Source organism: Xyrauchen texanus, chromosome 4 (genome assembly GCF_025860055.1).
Source record: "Xyrauchen texanus isolate HMW12.3.18 chromosome 4, RBS_HiC_50CHRs, whole genome shotgun sequence".
Classification (NCBI taxonomy): Eukaryota; Metazoa; Chordata; class Actinopteri; order Cypriniformes; family Catostomidae; genus Xyrauchen; species Xyrauchen texanus.
This window is the reverse complement of record NC_068279.1, coordinates 33,386,550-33,414,205: the sequence shown is the minus strand read 5'-3', so window position 1 is coordinate 33,414,205 and position 27,656 is coordinate 33,386,550. Positions and strand designations below refer to the sequence as shown.

General features: G+C 41.2%; 1 protein-coding gene across 2 annotated transcripts in view; it reads right to left on the bottom strand.

The window, feature by feature from the left end:
- The window catches only part of LOC127639215 (ras GTPase-activating-like protein IQGAP1), an 84,161-nt gene that overhangs the window by 8,111 nt on the left and 48,394 nt on the right, over positions 1-27,656 (bottom strand). The window contains exons 15-29 of one of the 2 annotated variants that reach the window (XM_052121126.1): positions 27,262-27,425; positions 20,929-21,019; positions 20,206-20,373; positions 19,414-19,556; positions 19,129-19,299; positions 17,245-17,328; positions 17,066-17,137; positions 16,911-16,980; positions 15,839-16,047; positions 5,450-5,602; positions 5,109-5,272; positions 3,807-4,031; positions 3,414-3,554; positions 2,931-3,015; positions 2,429-2,661 (exon numbers count right to left, since the gene is read on the bottom strand). In XM_052121126.1, the coding sequence (XP_051977086.1) occupies positions 2,429-2,661; positions 2,931-3,015; positions 3,414-3,554; positions 3,807-4,031; positions 5,109-5,272; positions 5,450-5,602; positions 15,839-16,047; positions 16,911-16,980; positions 17,066-17,137; positions 17,245-17,328; positions 19,129-19,299; positions 19,414-19,556; positions 20,206-20,373; positions 20,929-21,019; positions 27,262-27,425 (2,173 nt within the window). The remainder of the gene's footprint in view (positions 1-2,428; positions 2,662-2,930; positions 3,016-3,413; positions 3,555-3,806; positions 4,032-5,108; positions 5,273-5,449; positions 5,603-15,838; positions 16,048-16,910; positions 16,981-17,065; positions 17,138-17,244; positions 17,329-19,128; positions 19,300-19,413; positions 19,557-20,205; positions 20,374-20,928; positions 21,020-27,261; positions 27,426-27,656) is intronic. The other variant, XM_052121135.1, reaches the window with a different exon arrangement.

The window sequence follows — 27,656 nt, the reverse complement described above, 5'->3', positions numbered from 1 at the left end:
GAGAGGACAATGGAGAATGGCCAGACTGGTTCGAACTGACAAAGTCTATGGTAACTCAGATAACTGCTCTGTCCAATCGTGGTGAGAAGAATATCATCTCAGAATGCTATTCTAAGATGCAGTTTCGTGCTGTTTTGGCAAAACAAGGGGGTCCTACACAATATTAGGCAGGTGGTTTTAATCTTGTGGCTGATTGATGTAAATTAAATATGGATATAGGTAGGAATGTAGTGACATTCATTGATGTAAAAACATGTTCCACTGTCTCTCATTTTCCCCATTAACTCTGTGGTGCGATACGCTTTGAACAGCTGGAAGCCCGGTAGATGTAATGCACTGTCCTGAATGGCTTCACTCAGCCAGGTTTCCGTGAAACACAATGCAGCAGAATTTGCAAAGTCTTTAGTTTTGCAGGTGAGTAAAAGTAATTTGTCTGATTTTTTAGGAAGGGAGTGGAGATTCGCTAGATGGATTCTTGGCAATGCGGTTCAAAAGCCGTGCTGTCTGAGCTTGACCAGCGCACCGGCTTTCTTCCCTCATTTGCGTTTCATAGCACGCTTGAACAACATACTGCGACAAAAATGTCCAACAGAACATCCTAATAATCAAAAACCGGTAAATGATTGTCTGACGTATGCTGCCCTTCTCTGGTAAAACTGATCGGACACAGGACAAACAAATAAAAAAAGCAAAAGAAATGGATAGCTGCATCCATGGCGCCATATTAGGATATATAAACCAGATGGACAGGATATGAGAAGAAGGTCTGTTCTATTTTATATACATAATTTACTAGAAGTTACAGGATAAGGGCTGACTGGAGACGGCAGTGCGTCAGAGAGAGAGAGATTTATGGGCAGCTGCCTGACACCTTTGTGTGTTTGTGTCTTTTGGTTCAATTCTTCATTAAACTATTGTTTATATTGTCAAGCTGGTTCTTGCCTCCTCCTTGCCCATCTTAACCCCTTTACAGCATGTTTACAAAAACAGCCTCAATACAAAAGAGCAATAATCCAGCTAAAATATAAATATCCAAATAAAAAAATAATCCAGTAAGAATGACATTTGCAGCTATTGAGTGTTTGCTTAATCTATAATACAGAACATCATCATAACATTGAGAGACTATGAGAGTCTAGTGGCACTGCATTTTCTTGTGCCTATAATGTCAAAGCTATCAGGCTGAATTTGTAATAAACTAGAGCAATAATTCAGCTCAAGTGTGAACTGCCAGGTCTATCATGGACATGTCAATTGGCAGAGCTGCTGAGAATGAAAGAGGAAAATAAAACAGTGGGGAGATTCCAGTAAATATTACTCACTGGTGTGGGAAGCAGGGTCTCTGGGGAATAAGGTCATTTAGCACTTCAAACTTCCCCCTACACACACACACACACACACACACACACACACACAAATGTGCCCAAAGTGGCTCCACATGTCCCTACTCTATGCTGATTCCTTACTTTCATACAAAAACACTTCCTCACCTTTCACCTCCATTTCCATATATTCCAGAGTCTGTCATGACCCTCAGATCTTTGTATAACCTTCCACTTACTTAATCAGTTTTCCTAGGAATGTATTTATGCTTTAAAATATGTTTGTACCTGTTGCACATGAATAATGAAAATCCTAAAGCTGCTTTGAAAATGACAGCTTACTACAACATGGTGATATATTGGAACAACTCTTACATTGTACATTTCTTGCTGAATTTCATAAATTTTAACTGTATTGGCCAATGGGTTGTTATTATTAAAATGATTAATGTTTCTGACTCATAAATCACCCTGTTGAAAAGGCTAGCACATCTTGGGGTTTGAATGCTGATGTCCGCACTAGGCTTCTTAAAGGTAATGTTTATCATCCATCTATTTCCTATAGCTTCTATCCTATGTAGGGTCACGGGTAGTGCAGGAGCCTATCCTAGCTGTCTCAGGCCGATGGCAGGGAAACACCCTGGACTAGAGATCGACCGGTAGTGTTTTTTTAACAATACAGATAACTAAGTTGGGCAGTACCTGCCGGTAACCGATTAATCAACCAATATTCTTTATAATTGTAAAATTATACAAATTATAAAAATAACACTCAAAGTAAAATATTTTGTGTAAAAAAAAAAGTGCTCAACACAGAAAGGCCCATGATGAGTGGGACTCAAACCGGTGACACTCTTGCTTTGAGGCAACAATGCTAAACACTGAGCCACCATGCCACCCCTATAGTTCATAAACCTGACTTAACCAGTATGCAAATTCATACTGGTGTAACCTGGTCTTTTTTAGCATGGCGAGTCTGTATTTAACATATTTTATCTTAGTAATTCAGTCTATTTTAGTAGTAATGCATACTTGGTAATCAGGCGTTATGTTTATGGTTTGTCGTTAAATTTCCCTGAACGTGGAACCTGAAGTGTTCACCTCACCTGAACTTTTGGTAGGTCTGTGAGATGTAGCTGTTCATAGGGGTAAGGTGGTCACTCTCATCCTCAAATAGCTTGTTGGCGGCAGCATGCTGTAGCATCTTGGCCACTGAAGCCAGGTTCCTTCTCTGCTCCGAGTGCACCTGACCTCCAGCGGTCATGTCAATGATGTCAAAGCCATCTGGAGCCACAATGGCAGGGTTCATGTAACGGTAATAGAGCAGAGTCCCTACAATCTGTTGGAAGAAGTTGTCACCATTAAAACAGCACATAATTGATGTGAACAGATAGGAATATTTTGCTAGGTTCGACATACAATATGAACTACTAAACCTGTTGTAGTTTCATGTGTGAAAAGAACTTTAAGATACTGTTTTAATATGATTACAATGTATCTAGCCTTACTGACCTTGGACCAAGTGCAACAGGATAGACTCTAATGTTTTAAAGTGAAAATATATTTTAGAAGAATGATATTCTCGACTAAAATGTAAAAAAATCTGACCTTTAATAATTCATCCTCTGTGGCGTCAGGGAATTTCTCATGAAGTGTGTCCTTTAGAACTTTAGCAATATATCTCATGCCATAACTGCATGCAAAATAAAAAACAAATTATATTACAAGATATAAAATGGTGCAAAATAAAAAACTCAGCAGCAGAAAAAAACGAAAACATGTTTAGCCATACCTTAAAATAATGAGAGATTAGCAACACATGAGAAAATTTTCTAATTCCACAATGCTGACAATATATTGAAAGAAACTACAGTATCTTGTTTTGGGCTGGCTCATTCTGTTTGGTGTCATTTCTTCATTTATTTATCTAAATTGTGCTGCCACCTTGTGCACAATGAATCCATGAAGGTATTTCAAATAAAGGAACCCTCCATTATTTCACAAAAACAAAATAAATAAATGAAACTTAATGAAGAAAAAATGAACAGAAAGTATCTGCATCTGTTTGAAAGGTTGGGTGTGGCTGGTTACGGAATTGTGTCCAGCGATGACGTGATAGAGCCGAGTACTTTGTCTGTGACTGTACGGAGTATCTGATTGGAGCATTCCAGTTTGGCCCTCACTTCCTCGTGTGAAACAGCCTGCTCTGGTGTTACCTCATATGGCAGCTTACTGAGAAATAAAGTTCAATTGAGAAAAAAAATAATTAAAAAAAGTTAAATATTCCAGTTATAACATTTGCAATTTAAGATAAACTTTTTGTGTTCATATGTGAAAAAGTATATATAATTTTAGCAAAAAGAGAAGGAAAATAAATGTGAAAGATTTTAAATGAGAGTTCAGGGTGTTTGAACATGTGTACAAAGTTTGTGAAGTGTGAGATGCAAGTATGCAAGACCATTATTTAAGAGTGTGTGTATGAACCTGGCCTCTCCTGTAGCTGTTTCCAGTTGATTAACCCAGGCCTTGTAAATGTCTACAGGGTTAGTGTTTATGCCCAGGTTCTTGTCCTCAATGATCTCTTTAACCACAGGGCCCAGCAGCTGCCTGAGGGCATTCTGACCGCGAGCACCACGGTAAAAGCTCAAAACCATCTTTATGACTGTAGGGTTCCCTGTCACTATTTCCTGGATATGATCCACCTTAGATCTGTCATGGAGGAGATCGAAGAGTTACAATGACTGCATACTGTATATTGTTGTTATATTTGCAATATGTTATAATGCTACTGTGCACAAATGGGAAGTTGACATGACAGGTCAGTCAGTGTCCTGCAGTATAATATGTTATACAATATCTAGAACTATTTTAAACTGCATTTACAAATTCTTTTACATTATTATCATTAGTTGCAGCCCTATTACTGTGGCAGATGAATAAAGCACTGATTAGCCAAATCAAAAAGTGGCTGAAGAACTAAATATTGTTTTATTCTCATATCAATGAACAAGCCTACAGTTGACAGAAATATGTTTTGTACTAAGTTTGTGAATGTGTCAAGTTTTCACAGAAAGCATTCTTGAGGTCCGTCTGCGCTGTTTATAATTGTTGCTCTATGTAAATGCGCGTGCCTCAGACAGAGGTGCGTTTGGAGTGTCTCACTGGTTTTCAGCGTCATAATCGCCACATTTTTAGGACTCAGTGTCAAGTTAAAAGTAGTATAAACTTTGCAAATCGCATCTAAAGATTCCTGTTTTCTGTTGTGCTTTTCAGTGAGCGGTTCTCATTTAGTGGCTGTGCTGCTTATGAGGTTGGCAGCCCGTAAAAACAGATACACTTCAAGCTTGTATTGCTTGAATGGAAGGAAAATCTGTACTTGTATTACAGAATTTATGTATGCGTCAGTGTGCATCATTAATTCATTGTGTTAATTATTTTAACACATTTATAAATAGAAATAATCACACTAAATTAACACAATAAATCGACAGAACTGACAGCGTCAGTTCAGGCAGGTCACATGTGTCAAGCTCACAATCAGCTGACGCTTAGCTGATCATGACATCTACCAATACAATTCAGACACTTATCAGAGCAGTTCTATTTAAGTCCCCCATTTATTCATTGCCTTAGCTGTCTTTCAAGAAGCTTGATGCAAAGTTTCTCTGCAAAACACCAAGTTGTTTTTCTACTACACTGATATTCCACACAGAATCACAGCTCTACAATCACAGTGTTCTGTACTAAATATTTTCAAGTTAACTACGAGTATTCTCTGTATCTTACTTGATCTCCTCTCGCAAAGCTGACTCAAAAAGCTTCAGCAGCAGGTATTCTTCACGCTGGTTAGAAGCATAGTTATACAAAGTGAAGATTACAGTGTCCATAAACTTTGTGGATTTGTTCTGGGGCATTTGGAAGATTAGCTTGGCAAGGTATGATGGGTTGGTCTGTTTTAATGGAAATAAACACATAAAAATTACATTTCAAAGGACCAATAACAGATTATTGGCTTTGGTTAGCTGTTGTAAGGTGTTTAGCTGTTATTCAGCATTCCAGTCTGTTTCTAAACATATTTATATTGATTGAATTTAGTCTGTGAATAGAACAACAGGGGCTTGTCTCACTTGTAGAAGGTAAAAGAAATGCTGATAGGCCTCCAGTTTCTTCCTCTTGTCTTTGTTCAGGCCCTTGATGCCCTGCTTCTCTCCCATTGCCCAATCCTCTTTACTCATTTTGCTCTTTTTGCTTTTCAATGTTTTGCTGTGTGACACCACATCCTGTCAGAGGAAACAACACAGCACTGGTTGGAAAAATTAAGATGAACTGCACGTCTCCTGCTGTAGGTCAAGGGCATTATTTGAATGGTTTGTATGTCTTTAACTGCTTGACTCCTTTAAGACTCCTAAAGGCTTTACACACTGTGCTTCACACTGATGAAAAAACAGTATTTCATGCAATATGTGGCATATTTCAAAGACGAATGACAAACAGAGCTGAATTGCATGGCAACAATTCAACAGAAGAGCAGAGCAGCTCCATTGACAGGTTGCATGTCCGTTGTGAGCTGTATTCATTCAATCATTGTTATTGATGTTAACCTGGGGTTTATAAATGTACAGTGTGAAACATCAGAACATGATAACCCAGGATTCTGTTTACCCAGGGTTTAGAATTACTCTGGGGTTAATGATTTCAAGTGTGGAAAAACCCTCTAAAAAATAAATAATGATTTCCCTCTCATTGTGTTTGCTTTAACATTGTATGTCATGGGAATACACAAAACTATTCGCAGAAAGTCTAATACAACTTCAAAGAATTCATTGAATTAATTAAACCATGGTAATATTTACAGGTTGACCAACATGGGTTTTTGAATAGCAGATGCTGATATTCAGAGGGCAGGATGGCTGTTAGGCCGGTATAATTTTGATATACCTACCACACAGTTTAATGTATTAGTAAATGGCATATACATACATTGGTTAAAAAAAAATAGTTAACTTATATTTAGCATTATGTATACTCTCATACAAATTTTATCTTTGTAAAAATACAAATATAAAAAAAAAATTAGATTTTGTGTGTTTTAGATGGTTGATAGCATTTTCTCCTGGATTCTGTTTAGTCTTCCCACTTTGGTGATTGTTTGCACATTAAGAAATTGTAATACATAATGCAGAAGGAAATAACAGTACACACAGTAGTCCAGCTACCATGAGCAATCACATTTTCTCATGAAAAGCCCAAATCAATATAATTGCACATACAGTTTACATGGAATATTACATTTACTTATAGTTGAATTTACTTCAGTTGCTCTCACACTCTAGTATGGATCCAGCGAGAGCAGCAATCTCACAGACATTAATGTCACGTAACATTAAGAGGAGTCAAAGGAACAGAGTTTTGATGAATAAAATCGGTTTAAACAAGACATCTGCATATTTGCAGATGATGTATGACAGAAGTTTTATTGATATTTACCTTTTTCTCCCCAATTTGGAATGCCCAATTCCCAATGCACTCATCCTCGTGGTAGCCTAGTGACTCACCTCAATCTGGGTGGCAGAGGACGAATCCTCCATGTCTGAGACCGTCAACCCACGCATCTTATCACGTGGCTTGTTGAGCATGTTACTGCAGAGACATAGCGCGTGTGGAGACTTCACGCCATACACCGCCTCGCGCCCCACCGAGAGCAAACCACATTATGGCGATCACGAGGAGGTTACCCCGTGTGACTCTTCCCTCCCTAGCAACTGAGGCAATTTGGTTGCTTAGGAGACCTGGCTGGAGTCACTCAGCATGCCCTGTGATTCAAACTCACGAACTCCAGGGGTGGTATTCAGCATCTTTACTAGCTGGGCTACCCAGGCCCCCTTGAAACATGTGAGCACTTTAAGCATCATGAGTTCATACATGTCTACACGCAGCTCTGATATGCAGGAAATTTTAAATGAGAAGTTGTTGCACACCGGTCTATGATTGTAGTAACACAAAGGCACGTAACAAAAACACAATCTATGATTTGTCATGTACTTGTCTCAGATGGCACCCTCACTTGCAAGCAGGCGATTCTCGGTGTCGTCGAGCTTAAAAACTACTGTAATCGACCAAAATGAAAACATTTATCAAAACATTAAAAAAAATACCTGCCATATATCGGATGACCACTAGTAATATTCAAAGCATACTCTAAAATTTAAAGAACAAGACATTAAAAACCACCAAAAGAAACCTCTTAAGGAAAACTGTAGTTCCCTTTACAAAAGGCTTCACTACGATGTTGTGCTGCTAAGCGCTACGGGGAACAATCTTGCATTGTGAGCAGCTGTGAATTTGTGTGAAACACGTCAATGAACATTGACCTGAATTTATAGCCTCGGCTGGTGAAGATCATTAGATGCACCTGTGGCCAGGCTATAAAATAGAGGCGTCACCACCGTGTCGACAGATACTTTTCATTCAGAGCATACTATGCTGTGTGTCTCACAACCTGCTAGAAAACTTTCTTCCCTCTTTGTTAGGAGTTAGAAATTGTTAGGCAGTGCGCAGAACTTTCTTTCTTTCTCTCTCTGCTCTGAAAGAGTATATATATTTATAAATAAAAAAAAAAGAAGAAAAAAGAGAGAATGACGGAGAAACAGAGCAAACGATGCGTGTGCACGATGCGTGCGCATCGTGCGGCTCTCGCGTTGGGGCGGGGCAGGTGCGCGCATTGTGACCTTCTTACGGTCGGAATGCTTCGCGCTCGCCTCGCTTACTTCCGAGAGCCAGCAACCGCACTTCATTCGTGGGGCTCTCGTATGGATCTGGCTGAGGAGCGAGAGACGGGTGCGTCCCTTTCGCTCGCTCGCTCTCTCTCCCCAGATCCGGCTGGTCCTTCTCGTGTTCTTGAAGCGCGCTCCGGCGCCTCTTCAGTTCAGGAGGGGGACCTCGATTCCCTTGGGTCTATATATTTCGAGTTACCCACATCAGAGCACTCAAAACATGATGCAAAATCCTCTGAGGAGTTACTCGATGTGGTGACTCGTACTGTGGCCAGACTTCAATTAGACTGGCCACGTGACCAAGAAACCCCCAAACGCTCCAAATTAGAGGATAGATTTCTGTCTGATGGCCAAGGGAAGGGAACACCTCATCAGTCCCTTCCCTTCTTTGATGACCTCCACGATGAGCTTGCTCGTTCGTGGAGGAACCCTTATACCTCACGCGTTCACGTGCCCTCGACGTCGTTATATTCGACTATCGTGGGTGCTGAGGCGCAAGGGTATTCGAGGATGCCGCCGGTCGAAGAGACACTTGCGGGTTATCTCTGCCGGGTTCGGCATCGTCCTTGAAAAACCTGCTCTCCCTCTAAGACATGCAGGACTACCTCCATGCTAGTGGGGAGGGCTTATCAAGCGGCAGGTCAGGCTGGTGCTGCGCTGCACACCATGGCTGTGTTACAGGCGTACCAGGCTGACCTGCTAAAAGATCTGAGTGCAGGTGAAACTCTCGACGAAGAGGCCTTTTCAGAGCTTCGTCGAGCTATGGATTTGTCTCTCCGCGCGACCAAGCAGTCAGCCCGTGCCATTGGTCGGTCTATGTCCGCTTTAGTCAGTACGGAGAGGCATTTATGGCTTAACCTGTCAGGCATCCGAGACAGGGACAGAGTTTTCTTAATCGATGCCCCGGTTTCGCCTTCTGGTCTCTTCGGAGAAGCCATGAATACGGTTATCTCCAGATTCCAGGAGGCGAAAAGCCATGAGGAAGCCTTTGGGCAGTTTCTTCGTCGCCACACTCAGGGGGTGGGGCCGTCGGTCACCCAGTCTCGCCCCGCCTCTGCTAGGAGAGAGGCTCAAAAACAGAGCGTGGCGAGTCGTGCTCCCCCTCGTAGGGACTGGGGACAGGCTTGTCACCCTCAGCAGCCGCCCAAGGAGGACCTCAGGGCTGTGATCTCTAAAAGAAGGAAGCCCTGACGTTCTTGTACCCAACTTTGTGAGGGTAGTTCCCTTCGGGACGGGGCGCGTGTATCATCCACTTCGGCCCTCCCGATACCCTCACGAAACCTCTTCACTCCCGCCGCCTTTGGTGTTTCGGGTGATAGAGGCTTCCAACAAAGAGTTGGGTGTACCGTTGCTTCCTGCCTTAGTCCAGGACACGGAACACTCAACACCCCCTCAACAGGAAGTGTTGAAATTAGTACCCATCTCAGAGAACCTGGCAGCGTGGAAACTTCTGCCAGGTATTTCTATGTGGGTTCTAAAGACAGTAGAAAGAGGCTACAGAATTCAATTCGCCACGCCCTCCGCGTTTCAACGGCGTGGTTCCCACTACCAGAAGACCGAGCAGGCATATCTACTGTGGAAAGAACTGCAAAATCTCTTGGCAAAAGGGGCCATAGAACATGTTCCCCTTCCAGAGAAAGAGTCAGGCTATTACAGCAGATACTTCCTGGTTCCCAAGAAGGGTGGGGGGTTGCGTCCGATTCTAGATCTTCGAGGCTTGAACCGCTCGGTCAGGGTGTTCAAGTTCAAGATGCTAACTGTCAAGTCGGTCGTGTCTCAGATCCAACATCTCGATTGGCTGGTCACGATCGATCTAATGGATGCATATTTCCATATTGGAATTCTGCCACAGCACAGGAAGTTCCTGAGGTTCGCTTTCGGGGACGAAGCCTTCCAGTATTGGGTTCTTCCATTCGGCCTAGCCCTATCACCCCGCACATTCACAAAATGCATGGATGCAGCACTGGCTCCTTTGCGACTCCAGGGCATCCGCATTCTGAATTATTTAGACGACTGGCTGATACTAGCACAATCTCAAGAACTGGCAGTTCAGCACAGGGATATCATCTTGGCTCATCTAGGTTCTCTGGGTCTGAGACTCAACGTCCAGAAAAGCGTTCTTTCTCCAACCCAGGAAATTACCTATCTAGGGATTATATGGAACTCGTTCACGATGCGGGCACAGTCGTCTCCCGCTCGTGTCAGATCCATCCAGAACTCCCTGAGCAATCTCAGGCTAGGTCAGAGTTGCACTGTTCATCAGTATCAACGAATACTAGGTCTCATGGCGTCTACGTCCACGGTGATTCCTTTGGGCCTTCTCCATATGAGACCGTTTCAGCTGTGGCTAAAAGCCAGGGGATTTCATCCAAGGGCCAGTCCCCTAAGGCAAATAAGGGTTACGCGCCGAGCACTTCGTTCCCTTTCTATGTGGCTCAGACCCCGGTTCCTTACCTTGGGTCCCACTCTCGGTGCGTCATGTCGTCGCAGGATGCTAACGACAGATGCCTCCCTGACGGGTTGGGGTGCGATCTTAAGTGGTCGTCCAGCCCAAGGGGAATGGGAGGGTCATCAGCTCGATTGGCACATCAACTGCCTCGAGCTGATGGCGGTATTTCTGGCCCTGAAATACTTCCTCCGACGTCTGAGAGGCTGCCATGTCCTTGTGCGGGTGGACAACACAGCAGCAGTCTCCTAAATAAACTGTCAAGGAGGTCTACGCTCTCGCCACCTGAATTTGCTGGCACGTCGGATTCTCCTTTGGGCCCAGGGCAAGCTCCTATCACTCAGGGCAATTTACATCCCTGGATGTCTAAATGTGGGAGCAGATTTGCTGTCCAGACAAAACATACCGAGGGGCGAGTGGAAACTCCACCCTGAGGTAGTACAACAAATTTGGGAGAGATTTTACAGAGCAGAAGTGGACCTCTTCGCCTCTCAAGAGACTGCGCAATGTCCCCTCTACTTCTCTCTGAGTCACCCAGCCCCCCTGGGTCTGGACGCATTGGCGCAAACATGGCCCAGAATGTGTCTGTATGCTTTTCCCCCGGTTTCTCTGCTCCCGGGAGTCTTAGCCAGAGTTCGCCAGCAAGGGTCTTGCCTCTTACTGATAGCGCCTCACTGGCCGAACAGGATTTGGTTCTCAGAAATTATATCTCTCCTCAACGGCTCGCCTTGGGCGATTCCGGACAGGAGGGACCTTCTGTCTCAGGCACAGGGGACGATATTTCATCCCCGACCTGAATTGTGGAAACTTCATGTTTGGCCCCTGAAGGGTACCAACTGAGGAACACAGGGCTGTCGCCTGAAGTTATCAAGACCATTCTTAGTGCTAGGGCTCCCTCCACCAGAAGAATCTACACCAATAAATGGGGTGTCTTCGAAAGGTGGTGCAGTTTACATGGTGCAGATCCAGTTAACTGCCAAATTGTTTCAGTTCTGGACTTTCTGCAGGAAAAACTGTCAGCAGGCATATGCCCCGCTACTCAGGGTTTATGTGGCCGCCATTTCGACTTGCCACGCCTTGATGGACGGGCGCCTTTGGGGAGGCACCCTCTACTCGCTCGCTTCATTCGGTGGAGCCAGGCTGACTGAGGCCTCCTGTTAGGACCAGAACTCCCTCATGGGACTTAGCAATAGTCCTGGAGGGTCTGGCCGAAACCCCTTTGAACCTCTAGAGTCAGCGTCTGATAGACTTCTGACTCTCAAGCTGGTTTTTCTTGTGGCGATTACCTCTCTTAAGAGAATCGGGGATCTACAGGCTCTGTCTGTTTTGCCGGCCTGTTTAGAGTTTGCCCCAGGTATGGCCAAAGCTATCCTGCATCCTCATCCTGACTACCTTCCTAAGGTGCCTTTTTCGACACTACACTCTGTCACTCTGGAAGCCTTCTGCTCCCGCCGCTTTTAACGCCGGAGCAGGAAAGTCTTCACGGACTCTGCCCAGTCCGTGCCCTTCAAACTTATGTCCACCGCACTAGCCAGTGGCGTAAGTCTGGGCAATTGTTTGTCTGCTTTGGGGGCCGCAACAGGGGGGCAGCCGCTACCAAGCAGACTATGTCACATTGGGTGAGGGATGCTATTGCCCTGGCCTATGAGGCGCGCGGTCAAGCTTCGTCAGTAGGTGTCAGGGCTCACTCCACCAGAGGGGTCGCCGCCTCTAAAGCCTTGGCTAGAGGGGTCCCTCTGCAGCAGGTTTGTGATGCACAAGGCTGGTCCTCTCGGCACACATTCATCAGTTTTTATGACAGGCTCATGCCTGAACAAGTTTGTGATGTGGCAGGCTGGTCCTCTCCGCACACATTCATCAGATTTTATAGTTTGGATGTTCATGCTACTCCGGGCTCCTATGCCCTTGAGTAGACATCTCAGCTCATGCCTGAACAAGTTTGTGATGCGGCAGGCTGGTCCTCTCCGCACACATTCATCAAAATTGAATGGTTTAGATGTTTATGCTACTCCGGGCTCTTATGCCCTTGAGTCGACATCTCAAGCTCATGTCTGAGACCTCTCGCATTTTTGTGAGTACACTGCACAACCGTAGGGGTCCGGACAGCCCCAAGTGCGGCGGCGTGGGTATTGCGTTGCCCGTAGCGCTTAGCAGCACAACATCGTAGTGAAGCCTTTTGTAAAGGGAACGTCTCGGGTTACATGTGTAACCCTTGTTCCCTGAAAAAGGCGGAACGAGATGTTGCGCTGCTGTGCCGCACTGGGACGTCCCAGGACTGCTCTTCAGAAAAAGGTATCTGTCGACACGCTGGTGACGCCTCTATTTTATAGCCTGGCCACAGGTGCATCTAATGATCTTCACCAGCCGAGGCTATAAATTCAGGTCAATGTTCATTGACGTGTTTCACACAAATTCACAGCTGCTCACAATGCAAGATTGTTCCCCGTAGCGCTTAGCAGCGCAACATCTCGTTCCGCCTTTTTCAGGGAACAAGGGTTACGCATGTAACCCGAGACGTTCCCTATCTGTCACTCACTCAACGTTGTGTCGATGTAGTGGCACTAGGGGTCACACTTGGGAGCCCCAAACACCTCTGATCTTTGAGAAAAGGCCAATGGGAATTGGCAAGTGGAATTTTCATGCCACTCTCCTGGACATACGAGTATAAAAGGAGCTGGCTCACAACCGCTCATTCAGATTTTCTTGTGTGTCAGGGAGCTGAATTTCTGGGCAGCACGAATGAAGCGAATGGCCCGACTCAAACACGCGAAATCGCTTCATTAAGTAAGTGAGACTCGAGTGAAAAATCAGCATGACGCGTTGTCATGAAAGCCTATCAGCATTGAGAAGCCCCTCCTCCTGTCCTTTTCCAGATGAGAAGGGGAATTACTCACACGAACGCAAGTTTAAATACACATTTAAAATCCAGCGGTCAAACTCGTGTGAGCAATGCAGGTGAAATTTTTTTTTGTGTTGTCTGTGAACGGACCATTAGGCCTACAGTGCCACTGCACAGGCTGCCTCCGCCCTGCATGCCAAGGCTCTCCTGCATGTGGAACAAGCTAAGGCACTGAGAGAACTGCACAAGGGTAGTTCTGACCCGGGATTGATGAAGGAGCTGCGCTCACCAACCAATCTCTCCCTCCGGGCGACGAAGGTCACGGCACGGACTCTCAGGCAGGTGATGTCCACCTTGGTGGTCCATGAGCATCACCTTTGGCTCAACTTGGTCTAGATGAGTGATGCTGACAAGGACGGTTCCTTGATGCCCCCATCTCCCAGGTTGGCCTATTCAGTGTTCCCCCCAGTGAGCCTACTTGTACAGAACCTGTGCAAGGTCAGTGTGGACAAGGAGCAGGTCGTCCTAGTAGCACCCTACTGGTCCACCTTGGTTCTCGGACTCCTTGCGACAGCCCCCATGGCGAATTCCCCTGAGGAGAGATCTCCTCTCTCAGGGACGGGGCACAATCTGGCACCCACGACCAGACCTCAGGAATCTCCACATCTGGCACTTGGTCGGGAAGCGGAAGACCTAAGTGGCCTAGAAGACATGATCACACAGTCTAGGGCTCCCTCTATGAGACAGCTGTATGACTTGAAGTGGTGTCTGTTCGCTAAGTGGTGTTTTTCCCAACACGAAGACCCCCAGAGGTACACAGACGGGTTGGTGCTTCCCTTCCTGCAGGAGAGGTTTGAGGGGCGGCTGTCCCCCTCCACCTTGTAGGTGGACGTGGCCACTGTAGCAGCACATCATGGTGAATGATGATGACGGGTTCCCTACTCTCCCATTGCTGACCGGTCCTATGGTTGGTGCACGGAGCCAGGTAAGTGCTTTGATGTCCCTAGACTTGGCCATGAGTTCAGGGTTCGAGCCCCCTTGACGTGGCAGCTCCGCCCCGCTGCAAGACCCCACCCACCGGTATGTCCGACGTGATTGTTCCCTTGGTCCCCCTTGTCCGGAGCTTGGAAGTGTGGCTTGCACACCCCAACCCATCGCGATGGCTAACCAGGATAGACACAATAGAGCCTGTCCCTCCAGCTGAAATGAAGAAGGGGTTCTACAGCCCCTACTTCATCGTACCAAAGAAAGGCAGTGGGTTACAGACAATATTGGACCTGCGAGTACTGAACCGGGCCTTGCACAGACTCCCGTTCAAGATGCTAACGCAGAAGTGGCGTCTGTTTGCTAAGTGGTGTTTTTCCCAACACGACGACCCCCAGAGATACACAGTCAGGTTGGTGCTTCCCTTCCTGCAGGAGAGGTTTGAGGGGTGGCTGTCCCCCTCCACCTTGTAGGTGGATGTGGCCACTGTAGCGGCACATCACAATGCAGTTGACGGTAAGTATCTCGGGAAGCACGACCTGATCATCAGGTTCCTTAAAGCAGTGGGGAGGTTGAGTCCTCACAGGCCATGCCTTCCTCATAGGATCTCTCCGTGGTCCTGTGGGGAGCCCCGTTTGACCCCCTGTAGTCAGTTGAGCTGAAGGCGGTCTCTTTAAAGACTACCCTCCTCACTGCACTCACGCCCATCAAGAGGGTAGGGAACCTGTAGACGTTCTCTGTCAGCAACCCATGCCTGGACTTTGTTCTGGAATACTTTCACGTGGTCACCATGCTATATGCCCAAGGTTACCACGACCCTGTTTAGGGATCAGGTGGTGAAACTGTAAGCGAAGCTGCCCCTGGAGGAGGCAGACCCAGCCTTGTCGTTGCTGTGTCTGGTGCGAGCTTTACGCATCTATTTGGATCGCACGCAGAGCTTTAGATGCTCTGAGCAGCACTTTGTCTGCTTTGGAGGACAGCGGTAAGGGAGCGCTGTCTCCAAACAAAGGATCGGCCACTGGGTCATTGACATCATCGTTTTGGCATATCATGCCCGGTGTGTGCCACGTCCCTTGGGGCTATGAGCACACTCTACAAGGAGTCTGGCGGCCTCCTGGGCTCTGACCAATGGTGCCTCTTCAGCAGACATCTGTAGAGCAGCAGGCTGGGCAACACCCAACACCTTTACAAGGTTCTACAATCTCCGGGTTGAGACTGTTTCATCCTGTGTGTTGTCAGGTACGAACAGGTACAACTGGCCTGGTGTACCACTTGCGTACAGCGCCTTTCCCCACAGGGAGATGTGTGCTCTCCCCAGCATGCAAATTCCAGTCGCCAATTCCCATTGGCCTTTTCTCAAAGATCAGAGGTGTTTGGGGATCCCAAGGGTGACCCCTTGTGTCACTACATCGACACAACGTCTTGTTCCCTCCATCAGGGGGATTATTATATATAAGACGATTGTTCATCTAACCTGTAGTGTGATCCTGTTCTTTACTAACAGGCCAATTTTAATGTCCATCAAATTCAGATCATTTTCCATTTGCTGATTAGCACGAATCTTGGTGACCACTTCCTCTCTGAGCCGTGTTAAGTCCTGTTCCTCCTGTAGATCGAGGCTACTTTGTTCCAGCAAGTGTACAAATTTACGCACCACTGAGAGAGGGGGGTGCTGAGCACCAGCTAGAAGAAAAAACAAACACAATACTCTTTTAACGGTAAAACTTTACAATAAGGTTCCATTCATTAGTAATAGTTAATACATTAGGTATCATGAACAAACACCTTATTCTAAAGTGTTACCCTTTAACATACAGTTTTTCTGAAACACATTTCTTAAAACAGTAATGTTTCAAAATCAAACAATCATCTCAAAACCATTTCATCTGTGCTCAAAATCAAACAATGCTTTCAGATAATACACACACAAAGTCAATATATAAACACTACAGAGCATTTATTAGACACAGCATTCCAGGGCATGTAGTCATGTTTATTGTATATAGTAAGCACATTTTAGTAATCATATTGTATACAGTAAGTTCTGCTAGTAATACTGCATTGATTGTCTGTATATTCAGCACTTGCATACTTTAAAAATACAGCAGAATAACTGCAAAATCCCAAAGAACAAAGAACACTCTAAATGAAAAAACACATTACAGTACACTCAAACATGTTGTGCAACTGCTAAATCAAAGTCAATGAGAGATTAATTCTGCCTCAGCATCACATTTTCACATCATGTGAAAAATGTTGCATCGTAAACAATGGCAACTGTGCTGCCCATGTTTTCCGTTTTGCAACACAAGTGCATCACAGTGCGAAATGTCTTTGTGAGTGAGAATGTGTATAGAGTTATGCAAAAAGGAGTGATTGATTCGTCAAATGGGTTTAGGCTACTGAGCATTTGGTTCTGAGAATGGATTTAATATTTTAGCAATTCAGAAAAACTGTAATAGTAAATCAATGAAACTAAACTACAAAATTAAATATAATCAAATATAGTAAATATTACAATAAAAATTATGATTACATTTACTCACTCAAAGTTCTGTAGTCATCTCTTGCTTTGTTTGCTTTGAGGAAAGCTTGAATCTTCACTATCTCTTTCTCCTTAACAAAAAACAGGCCACAGAATAAGTCTGAATGCATTTCAGATTATGATCATTCACATCAGTGCTTGTAAATCATGACTTACATGGTCTTTAAAGTACTGCAGTCTCTTTGTGTACCCTCGTTTAGCTTTCCACATTTTCACCAATGACTGTAACTAAATAGAAGAGGCAACAAGGTTTCCTACGACCGAGCCATTGAGCCAGCAAAACAACAAGAAAAAGAGATCATGGTATGAAATAATGAAAATAATCAAACTTTTACCTTAATCACAGTGTTCACACCATCTTGAAAGGTCTTTAATCTGTCTTTATAGGCCTTCCTTTGTTTGTAGCCCTTCCAGGATGCCTGTAGTCATAAACAAAATCTGATGTAACAAAAAATAAATAAAATAATAAATAACTTAACAGTACATACAGTATTTGTTGCTAATACACATAGGTAGTTTATTTTCTTCTTAACTGAGTTGTAATGAAACCAATACAATTCTGAATTTTACAATTTAGTTTAGCTAATAACGCTTAGCTAATGTTTTGCATTTCTTTTCAATGCGTTCTCTGAATTACGTTTCTATTGTATTGTTAATGCAAACTTTTGTTAACTTACATTTTCAGTGTCTTTTAATTCTATTTGGAAAATTTGTTTTACATGTTAACATTCTGAGAAGACATTGTACAATAATGTAATTTTGATTTTGCAAGTTTTTTATGTGTACTCCTAAGAATTTACTAAGAAAGAAATGACTGTCAATAACATTTCAAACACAAACCAGTGGTCAAATATTAAAGCTGGAGTCGTAAAACCTGAAGACAATCTAGAACATTAAAATTCTATTTTGTTTTTCAAGATTTAACAATTTGGTAATAGCATGCAGTCAAATTTAAACAACATATCTGCACTGCACAGTGGCCTTGTGCCAGTAAGGTTAAAGGATTTGTTCACTCAAAGTGAAAATTCTCTCATAATTTTTGCACCCTCATGCCATCCCAGATGTATCCCTTTCTTCTGCAGAACACAAATTATGATTTTTAGAAGAATATCCCAGCTCTGTAGGTCCATAAAATGCACATGAATGGGTGCCAAAATGTTGATGCTCCAAAAATCACATAAAGGCATCATAGAAGTAATCCATACAACTCCAGTGTTTTAATCCATATTTTAATAAGTGATATGATAGATCAGTGTGGGTGAGAAACAAATAAATATAAAGTACTGTGCAAAAGTTTTAGGCACTTGTGAAAAATGTTGCATAGTGAGGATGTCTTCAAAAATAATGCCACACATAGTTTTCATTAATCAATTAATATCATACAAAGTCCAGTAAAAATAAAAAAGCTAAATCAATATTTTGTGTGGCCACATTTGCCTTTAAAACAGCCCCAATTCTCCTAGGTACACCTGGATACAGTTTTTCTTGGTTGTTGGCAGATAGGATATTCCAAGCTTCTTGGAGAATTTGCCACAGTTCTTCTAATCTATTGAGGCTGTCTCAATTTTTTCTGTCACTTCATGTAATCTCAGACTGACACAATGTTCAGTGGGGGGATTTGTGAGGGTCATGCCATCTGTTGCAGGGTTCCCTGTTCTTCTATTCTAATCTTTTCTATTTGCAAAAGTAATGTTTAGGAGTCTATAATGTATTTTTCCTATTGACACACTAAAGCTGAAGAAATAAATAACTATCTTAAGACAAATGTTTTTGTGAAACATCTTAAGTGCCTAAAACTTTTGCACAGTACTGTAAAAGTCCTTTTTTTTACTTGAAATTCTTCTCTTTGCCCAGTAGGGGGCAGTATATATGAAGAATTTGAATCTCCAAAAACACAAGAAGAATGTAAAAATTATCTGTTTCTCACACACACCTATCATATCGCTTCTGAAGATAATGATTTAACCACTGGAGTCCTATGAATTAATTTGTTGCTGGCTTATGTGACTTTTGGTGCTTCAGAATTTTGGCACCCATTCACTTGCATTGTATGGACCTACAGAGCTAAAACTAAAACTCTTTATTTAAATTCAGCAGATTAAAGAAAGTCATACACATCTGGGATGGCATGAGGGTGAGTAAATGATGAGAGAATTAACATTTTTTGGATAACTATTCCTTTAAGTAGCAACAGTGTTTTTTTTTCACAAAGAATGCACCTGCAGTTTGATTACACTTGGCTCTTGGTTTTGTAAGTACTGCAGTCTGTTCTTGTGGGCCCACCTCACCAGGTATCCACGAATCAGAGCCTGCAGCTGGATGATGAGCGGCACATTGGCCAACCACAGCTGCTCTCTGTTATACTCTGCTGTTACGCTACTCACAACACTCTAGCAAGAGGAATATATGTACATATAAACTGAAATGCCTGAAAGAACTGTTGTGCTAATATATTTTAATTTAGCACTAAAAACTATAAACATATGTTTGTGCTAAAGATATACCTGTATATCTTCATTGGTGAGCTGTGAGCTGTCATGGCCAAAATGATTTGGCTCAACCCATGTCCCTTCTTTGGTTCCAATGTTATAGAAGTAATCATATCTATTCTTGATCTTGTGTTTCACCCATAAATTGCCACTGGTCCCTAAAGACAGCACAATTGAAAGCAGTGTGAATCGTATAAAGCTCCTGTCAGGATAAGCATACAGGATGTTACATTAGACTCTTTTTGAAATCACATTTACCCATACATACAGTACTGTAGATGGACATTTAAAGGTCTGTCATGTCTGTTCAGTATTTAGAACTATGCAAGTATTTAAATATGAATGAAGAATAATTGCCTCAGGATCTGTTCTGCATTTCAAATGTGTGAGAATGTTTAAAGCTGAAGTGTGCTTTTTCTGTGCTACTAGCACCACCAAACGACTGCCATTGGTCAAACATAAAGATAGCCCCCGTTCCAAACTTATACCATTGGTTGAATCAAAGTTTATGTGTCAGGTTGGATGGGATGCTCAAATAAACAGCAATGTTTTTTCAAGCCCCACAGAGCCAAATGTTTACCATTTTCAAGAAAATCTTAAGATGTGAAAGAAGAAAGTATTTTAACATCAGAAACATTACACACTTTAGCTTTAGTTAATAATTAATAATTTATTACATTTCATGAGCATAGGGTAGACTGGATATTTTCAAGCCTTTAAGATAAAGCAGACAGAGCTACTTAAATGCTAAATTTAAAGTTACACCCAAATGATCACAGTCAGTATTCAATAGTGTGATAGAGTTACCTTGTTCTATTTGAGTGGTCTGCAACTGAGAGAGTTGAGTCTGATAAATATGAGCACATTCAGCCAGCAGTCCTTTAAGACCTGCATCAGAACACTGCAAAGCAGCCAGTGTGACCTTAACATCTCCCTCAGATATTGCCCTGTTAATGTCTGCTATTGCCTGAGCCACTGAAATGATACAGACAACATAGCCATGATTATATGAACTGTATGTTATACTGTGCTTATGCACTGCAACCACGTGGCAAAAATACTACTATGATTTGAGATTAAAATACAGCAAATGTCATTAACATTCAATATGATTTTTTAATTAGCATCTGGTTTATTAACCTTAAATGGGTAACACCATGCCTTTTTTACCATTTTAATGTTCATTGAGGTTCACTTCTAATATTAGTTGTGTTTTGCACAAAAACATTGTAAAGAATTTGTAAAACATGATCATTTCCCACCCTCATTCTAACCATCACAATGTGAAGTAAATAGATGACAAGTCATTTAGGCAGTTTGGTTTCAACAAATGGTCTTTTGCAGTGAGTAGGAAGTTTTGAGTTCTGAAACTTACAGTCTATTTTTACTGCAATGACCTATTATTTGTCAAAAGATGGAACATTTTATCCCTCATGTCATGACCCCTTTAAACGTATGTGTAAAAGAAATGAAACACCTGTAAATTAACTCCTGATATTAGGTTTATATATGGATATGTGTTCATCTTACATTTGATTGCGTGCTCCTGGTCCTGGTTGGCTTTATGCACTTCATCCTGGATCTGGTCAAGCCGCAGTACAGCAGATTCATCTCCTGCGCTCTATTACAACACAACACATTACTCATCACATGCTCAATACAAACATGCACTGCTCAGACAAGAGCAAGAAATCCACAGGCTACAATACAGACAAACTTATTGTGAATTTTTGTGAATTCATGTGAAAAAGACATTTCTGGATTTCTAGAAATATAAGGATTTTAGGTAACTAATCACAGTGTTCTCAGAAAATATGATTAATTATTGCATGAGTACAGTACAGTATAGTCTGCCACACTCATTTATCCACTCTAGTATTGAGTTACTAATGAGCCAAGAGAACCTTCCAGATTATCATCTAAGCATTCCTGAATACAATTTAGACATACTGAACAATTTGCAGCACGCTGTTTGTAAACAGTTTGGTTGAAACCTTGCAACGGAAGTCTGACATCATGAAGTATTTCCTGACATGCCTGACACATGAGAGCTGAGCAATTTAATCCAGACTCTCCAACCCTTTAACAGGAAACCAGCACACTATGCCCTTCAGGACCGTACTGATATATATATATAGATATATATATATATATATATATATATATATATATATATATATATATATATATATATATATATATATATATATATATGAGCATAGACGTGTACCTTGACTGTTATTTTCAGCTGAAAGATGGGATTGTCTAGAAAGCCAAATTATCTTTAGAAGAGACTTGTAGATCATGTTTAGTTTGCCCAAAGTTGCTGTGCAAACATTCACTGAAAAAACCGGCGGAGAGTATTTGTGGCGCTATTATTACCATTAATGTTTAAGGACTCATTTGAAGACTCGGGTAAGTCAAACCCATCTCTCGAAGAAAACATATACAGTACATATAGATCATAGTTACATATAGATCAACAGCTGATTGCTACAGGGCTCCAGACTTGAACTTGGGTCACAATTTTAAGGGGCTTATGACAAAAGAATATTTGACAGCCAACTTTGTTTTCCCAGTTATTTGTTGACTTGACAGTTACTTGACTCTTTCAGCTTCAGCTTTGAACAAAAAGCCCTTTTTCTCTTTGTTAGATTAGACATCAAATGTATGTGGAGGAAACTCCTATTATAGTTTAAATGAAAATGCTAGAAGATCTAGTTATCTTTCACACATTTTTTTTTATTATTTTCAAATGGAGCATGCCAGAATTATACTGCTGAGAGAGTGACAAGTTTGAGAATCAGAGACAGTATGTGCAATACACAACATTGATCCTGTCATATAAAAAAACAAAAACACAAGCACAAAGTTGTATATTAGTGTTTATTTACAAAGTTTATTAAACTTATTATAAAAATGTATTTGAATTAACTAAAAAACACAAAGTGCTTAATGTTGACTGCTTGCACTAACATTTGCATTTGTCAAGTGCAATTAATCTGGACCATCTGTGCCAACAATACCGTGTAACAAACTGAAACTAGATTTGCTGAGTCACACTAAGAGCTCATTAATAACTTTGATGAGGTTATAAAGAGTGTATTAATGGTTCCAATAAATTGACACTTGTTCTGGTATTCTTTATGTAATGATTTCAGCTCAAGTCACCTTTCAATAAAACAACCCAAAATAAAAACTTTACAAAATATGTATACAGTATATTTATGGCCAACTTGCTTGGCTAGCTGGCATGCCTGAAATAAACCATCACAGCCATGGATGTCACAAATCCTTGGATGCTTACAAAAATATGTGTATGTATGATATTGCCTAATTCCTCCAGCATGTTCATTTGAAGCATTTTAGTACTGCTCTCTCTGCAAATGCGTACTGTCATTTTCAGACTATAGTTTAGGTTTATAGCATAGCAAAAGTACAATATTAATTAACATTTCGGATATGGTATCCTGGTAATGGCAAAATGTTTTTGGCTATTTATTACTTATACTGAACAATCCCAAACTTCAATTTTGGGCAGTTTCAAAAACAGCTGAAACGTCTGTGTCAAACAAATGTTTATATCCACATTAAGTGTGTAAACTTAAAAAAAAAAAGTCAAATGAATGGAAGGAAGGAAGGAAAAAGCTTACACACCGTCCACAGGAAAAAAAAAAAAATTCTATGCATTATTTTATTTTATTTAACTGAGCACTTTTTGCACTATTTAGATTCTGAATAGAGAAAAAAAAGAAATACGATTTTGTTTATGGACACAGTGTGCACATTTTGAGCAGTTTGAAATAAAACATTTAATCCAAGAACACATTTTATAACAATACTTAATTATTTGTATATATTTATTTATTTTTTTTAAATATCAACAGGTTACAGCGGCCATAAGTCACACACACTAGTTCAGCCAAAAACATTTTATGGAACAACAGTGTGTAATGTTACACATTTCCCCAACTCATCCATCCATCAGCATGTGATAAACATCAGTGACAATCAGTGGTGGACGAAGTACACATACCATGTACTTGAGTTAAAGTAAAGATACTCAAGGTAAAATATTACTCAAGTAAAAGTAGAAGTGCTGCCTTTAAACATTCACTTGAGTAAAAGTACAAAAGTATTTGCCTTCAAATGTACTTAAGTATCCAAGTACTATGATTTTTTTATGGCCATAATGTCCTATTATAATTTGTCACAAGACTCTTGCTTAACTCAGTCTACATGAAGACTAATGTCACTCTTGGCACACCAATCTATTAATAAAATGACATTACTTAGTCAGATGTGTATATATATATATATATATATATATATATATATATATATATATATATATATATATATATTAATTGATTGTGTGTTTAATTTTGGAGGGAAGGGACTGTTCCCATAAGGTATAATACATTTACAGAATTTACTGTATATATTTTTCTCGAGTGTCTATGGTCATAATTATTAACATCCTAATGTTATGATACATTCACATAAACCTGCACAACGGCATTAAATATATATATATATATATATATATACATACACACACACACACACACACACACACATATATATATATATATATATATATATATATATATATATATATATATATACACACACACACACGCGCACACACACATACTGTAGTACGATGCACTGTTGAAGAAATCAACTTGCTAGTCACGCCTGTTTCCCGAAACCGTATTGTCGCAAATTGGTTGTTCAACCACGTTGGTTAATGATGTCACACATGTGGTGGAGTAAAAACTACTTTTAATGAATCTGTTTGCGATCGAATTAATGCTAAATGTTTTGCTATAAATTACGGACATGTCATCTGAGGACCATCTCATATTTTTCTCAGTTATTTGCTTTATTTCCAGATTCAATCATAGGCTCGTTCTTACGCACTAGAGCACGTTCACACATGCGCACTCTTCAAAAACGGTGCTTTAAATCTATTGACAAACTAAAAGACATAAAGGACATTTGTATGTCTTCTAAATAAAAGATACTGATTGTACTGAATGTCATCTTGCTTATTTGGCTCAAGATAATAATTTATTAAGCCCACATGTTATAATAACAAGAAACTCTGCTTCTAACCACAGGTCGAGAGTTGGAACGATGGTTTCGGGAAACACCGACTCGTTGAACTATGATGATAACAACGGAACTTGCGACCATAGTTGGCTAACGATGCTTTTGGGAAACGCACCCCTGGTTCGCGCTTAGTAGATGCTGCCAAGGCAAGTTCAAAACAAAGCGTGCGCACGCTGTACTGTGATTGGTGGCTCGTTTGACCAGTTACGTTTTTATCCACTCATAAATAAAAAGGAACGACTGATTTTGAAAATGTAGTAGAGTAAAAAGTAAGATATTTGACTTTGAAATGTAGTGGAGTTAAAGTAAAAGTCTCCCCAAATTTAAATACTTCAGTAAAGTACAGATACGCAAAAAAGCTACTTAAGTACAGTAACGAATTACATTTACTTCGTTACTGTCCACCACTGGTGACAATGTCTTCAACCACACCACTGGAATTCTCAGCAGTAGGATAATTCCATTCACCTATGTCTTGGCAATCATTATTGGAATCCCCTCAAACATCTTTGTGTTAGCTTGCCTCAGTAGAAAAAGGAATTTGTCCAGCGACATCCTGTATTTTAGCCTAGCAGTTTCAGATCTACTCCTGCTAGTTTCTCTCACACTTAAGAGTCCATTATCACCTCAGTAATAACAGCTGGATCTTTGGAGAGCTTGTCTACAAAGTTGGTGACTGCCTGCTTTTATGGTAACATCTACTGCTCGATCCATGCCCATATGCGTATTTGTGTGATGCGATACCTTGCAGTGGTTTACCCGTTCTGTTACAGGGGATTACCAAAAAGATCCTGTGCGATCTGTGTAAGCTTAACAGTGTGGGTGGTTTTTACTATTGCGATGGTACCAGAGTTCCTGATTCAGCAGAGCTACCATGTTTACGTGCAAAAGATCATAACATGTCATGACATCCAGCCCTATGACGAAGAGTCTTACCGAGCTTTAATTCCATACAGATTAAGCCTGACGTGCCTGGGATTCATCCTGCCCTCATTGATCATCGCCTTTGTTTATGGATCTATCATCCATCACCTAAATCGCTCCAGCCGTGACTGGGAACACTACATCAAGGCAAGCACACTGGTGTTTGGGATCTTTTTAGTGTGTTTTACCCCAAGTAGTGTAATCCATTTTGCACACTATGTAAAGCTGTACACTCAGCACCAAGATGGCTTATATCAGTACTACAGAGCAGCAGTGTCTGTGTTCCTTCCACAGCTGTCTAGACCCCTTCCTCTCTTATCTCCTAACAAAGACTTCAACATCCCAGTCTAAGTTTAGATAATTTACTTCTGGAGCTCAGAAGCCTTCATCCATTCTCTAATACCTGGCAAATTCTAAACACCAGGATGTTTTGCTGTGTACCCTGCAAGGAGGACTTCCTTGTCTACAATGGTTCAACAGTGGGTTAAGGATGCTTTGTTTGGACTAAATGCTTCTAACTCTGTCCCTAAGTAGAGTCTGTTAACAGTTTACATTGTGAAAGAATACCTATGTACATTTATAGCATAAGCTGTGAACATAAAAATCAATTCAAGGAGAAGTGAATGTTTTTGGGACCAAAAAGAACATTCTGGTCCAATTATTTCACCAGCACTAAAGTAAGGGATAATTTACAGTCAAGGCAACTTATAAATGAATAAATGAATGGGCATGAAATATTGATTTGTTTAAATTATTTGATTATGTGAGAAGAAAATAAGACTGAAGTGTAACACAAGACATGAAACAAGCACAGTGTGCGAAATTGGTTGACAGTGTCAATTATAGAGTTTAGCGATCATTACACAAAAATGATTGACCGCAGAATGTCATGAATGACCAATTAGAATTGGGTATTCCAGAGTGCTGGGTAATCAGCCAATGTATTAGGGGTGTAAGGGTTTAACGTGATACAGTGGTTAAACAATTTTACAATGCGCATCCTGGAGACAAATCGCTTCATTGCAAGAAAGGAGATCTAAAATGTACACTAGCAGCAACAGGTGTTTTATGACGAGTTCTGCTGAAACTCCAAGGAGCACCAGGAGTGGGAGAGAGGTGTGCCTTTTCAATGCGGGGATCAAATGTCAGTTTGAGGTGCAAGAGTGATCTGCTCTGACTGTGTAAATTATGATTATTTAACTAGACACGCATGCACTTTCATAATGCATTTCTGAAAGGAATGTCAGAGTAAGATGTAATCAGAGGCAATATTAGAATTTAGAAAAATACTATTTTAATTTTAAAATATTTAAATGTATGTAATCAGTGACAGTGTGCATGTAGCATACTGTATGTATCTGATATAATTCTGTATTTCAGGAAGCAGAATTATTAGTTAATATTTCCATTTAGTGTCACCATTGCCCTGTTCTGGGCTGATTTCTAGTCCCAGTACATCTGTGATGGATCATTTAGCACTTTAAAGAACACTACTTTCAGGTTAATATTAAAGGAAATTAACTGTTTTACATGTCTTTAAAGTAATAATAATTAAATAAAACTTTCAATCTTGATTCCGGCTTAGTTTAAAGGCTCATGAACGGAACTGAACGGAACTGAGACTTCAGTTTCATGAACCAACCCAAATCGTGAGATGGGTCGATACACCCCTACATTGTTTAATCAGAGATCTGAAAATCTCAAAGATAGCTTACAAGTTAAAGAACCAGATTAAACACTAGATTGCTCCAGATGCAAAAAGTAGCCTTTAATTTCAAGGAAACAAATACATGTATCATTGGTTTTGGTTTTCACTTTCACCTTGTGGATGAGGTCTTTGGTGTGCAGCAGCAGATCATGAAAGTGTTTGGCTATGGCAGGGTTGACGCCCTGTAGTTTAGCTGTAGGGAGGAGTAGGGCGGTGAGTGTCTTCTCTGGATCTCCAGAATTTAGGGCTTCATTAATCTCAGCTATAGCAATTACGCCTACAGAGAACACAACAATTTGATATGCAAATCAAAAGTATTTCATGCAGCTTTATTTTTAAAATCATTAAAAAGTAAGTGAAATAGAGAGGGTAAAATATGTATCTACATTGGAGTGTATGTGTATTGCTTCACTGTCTTTTGGGAAAGATCAAGCATACTTTATCTATATTCATTAATTGAACTATAATTGGGCTGTCGATTTAACGTGTTAATTTAGTGCAATTAATT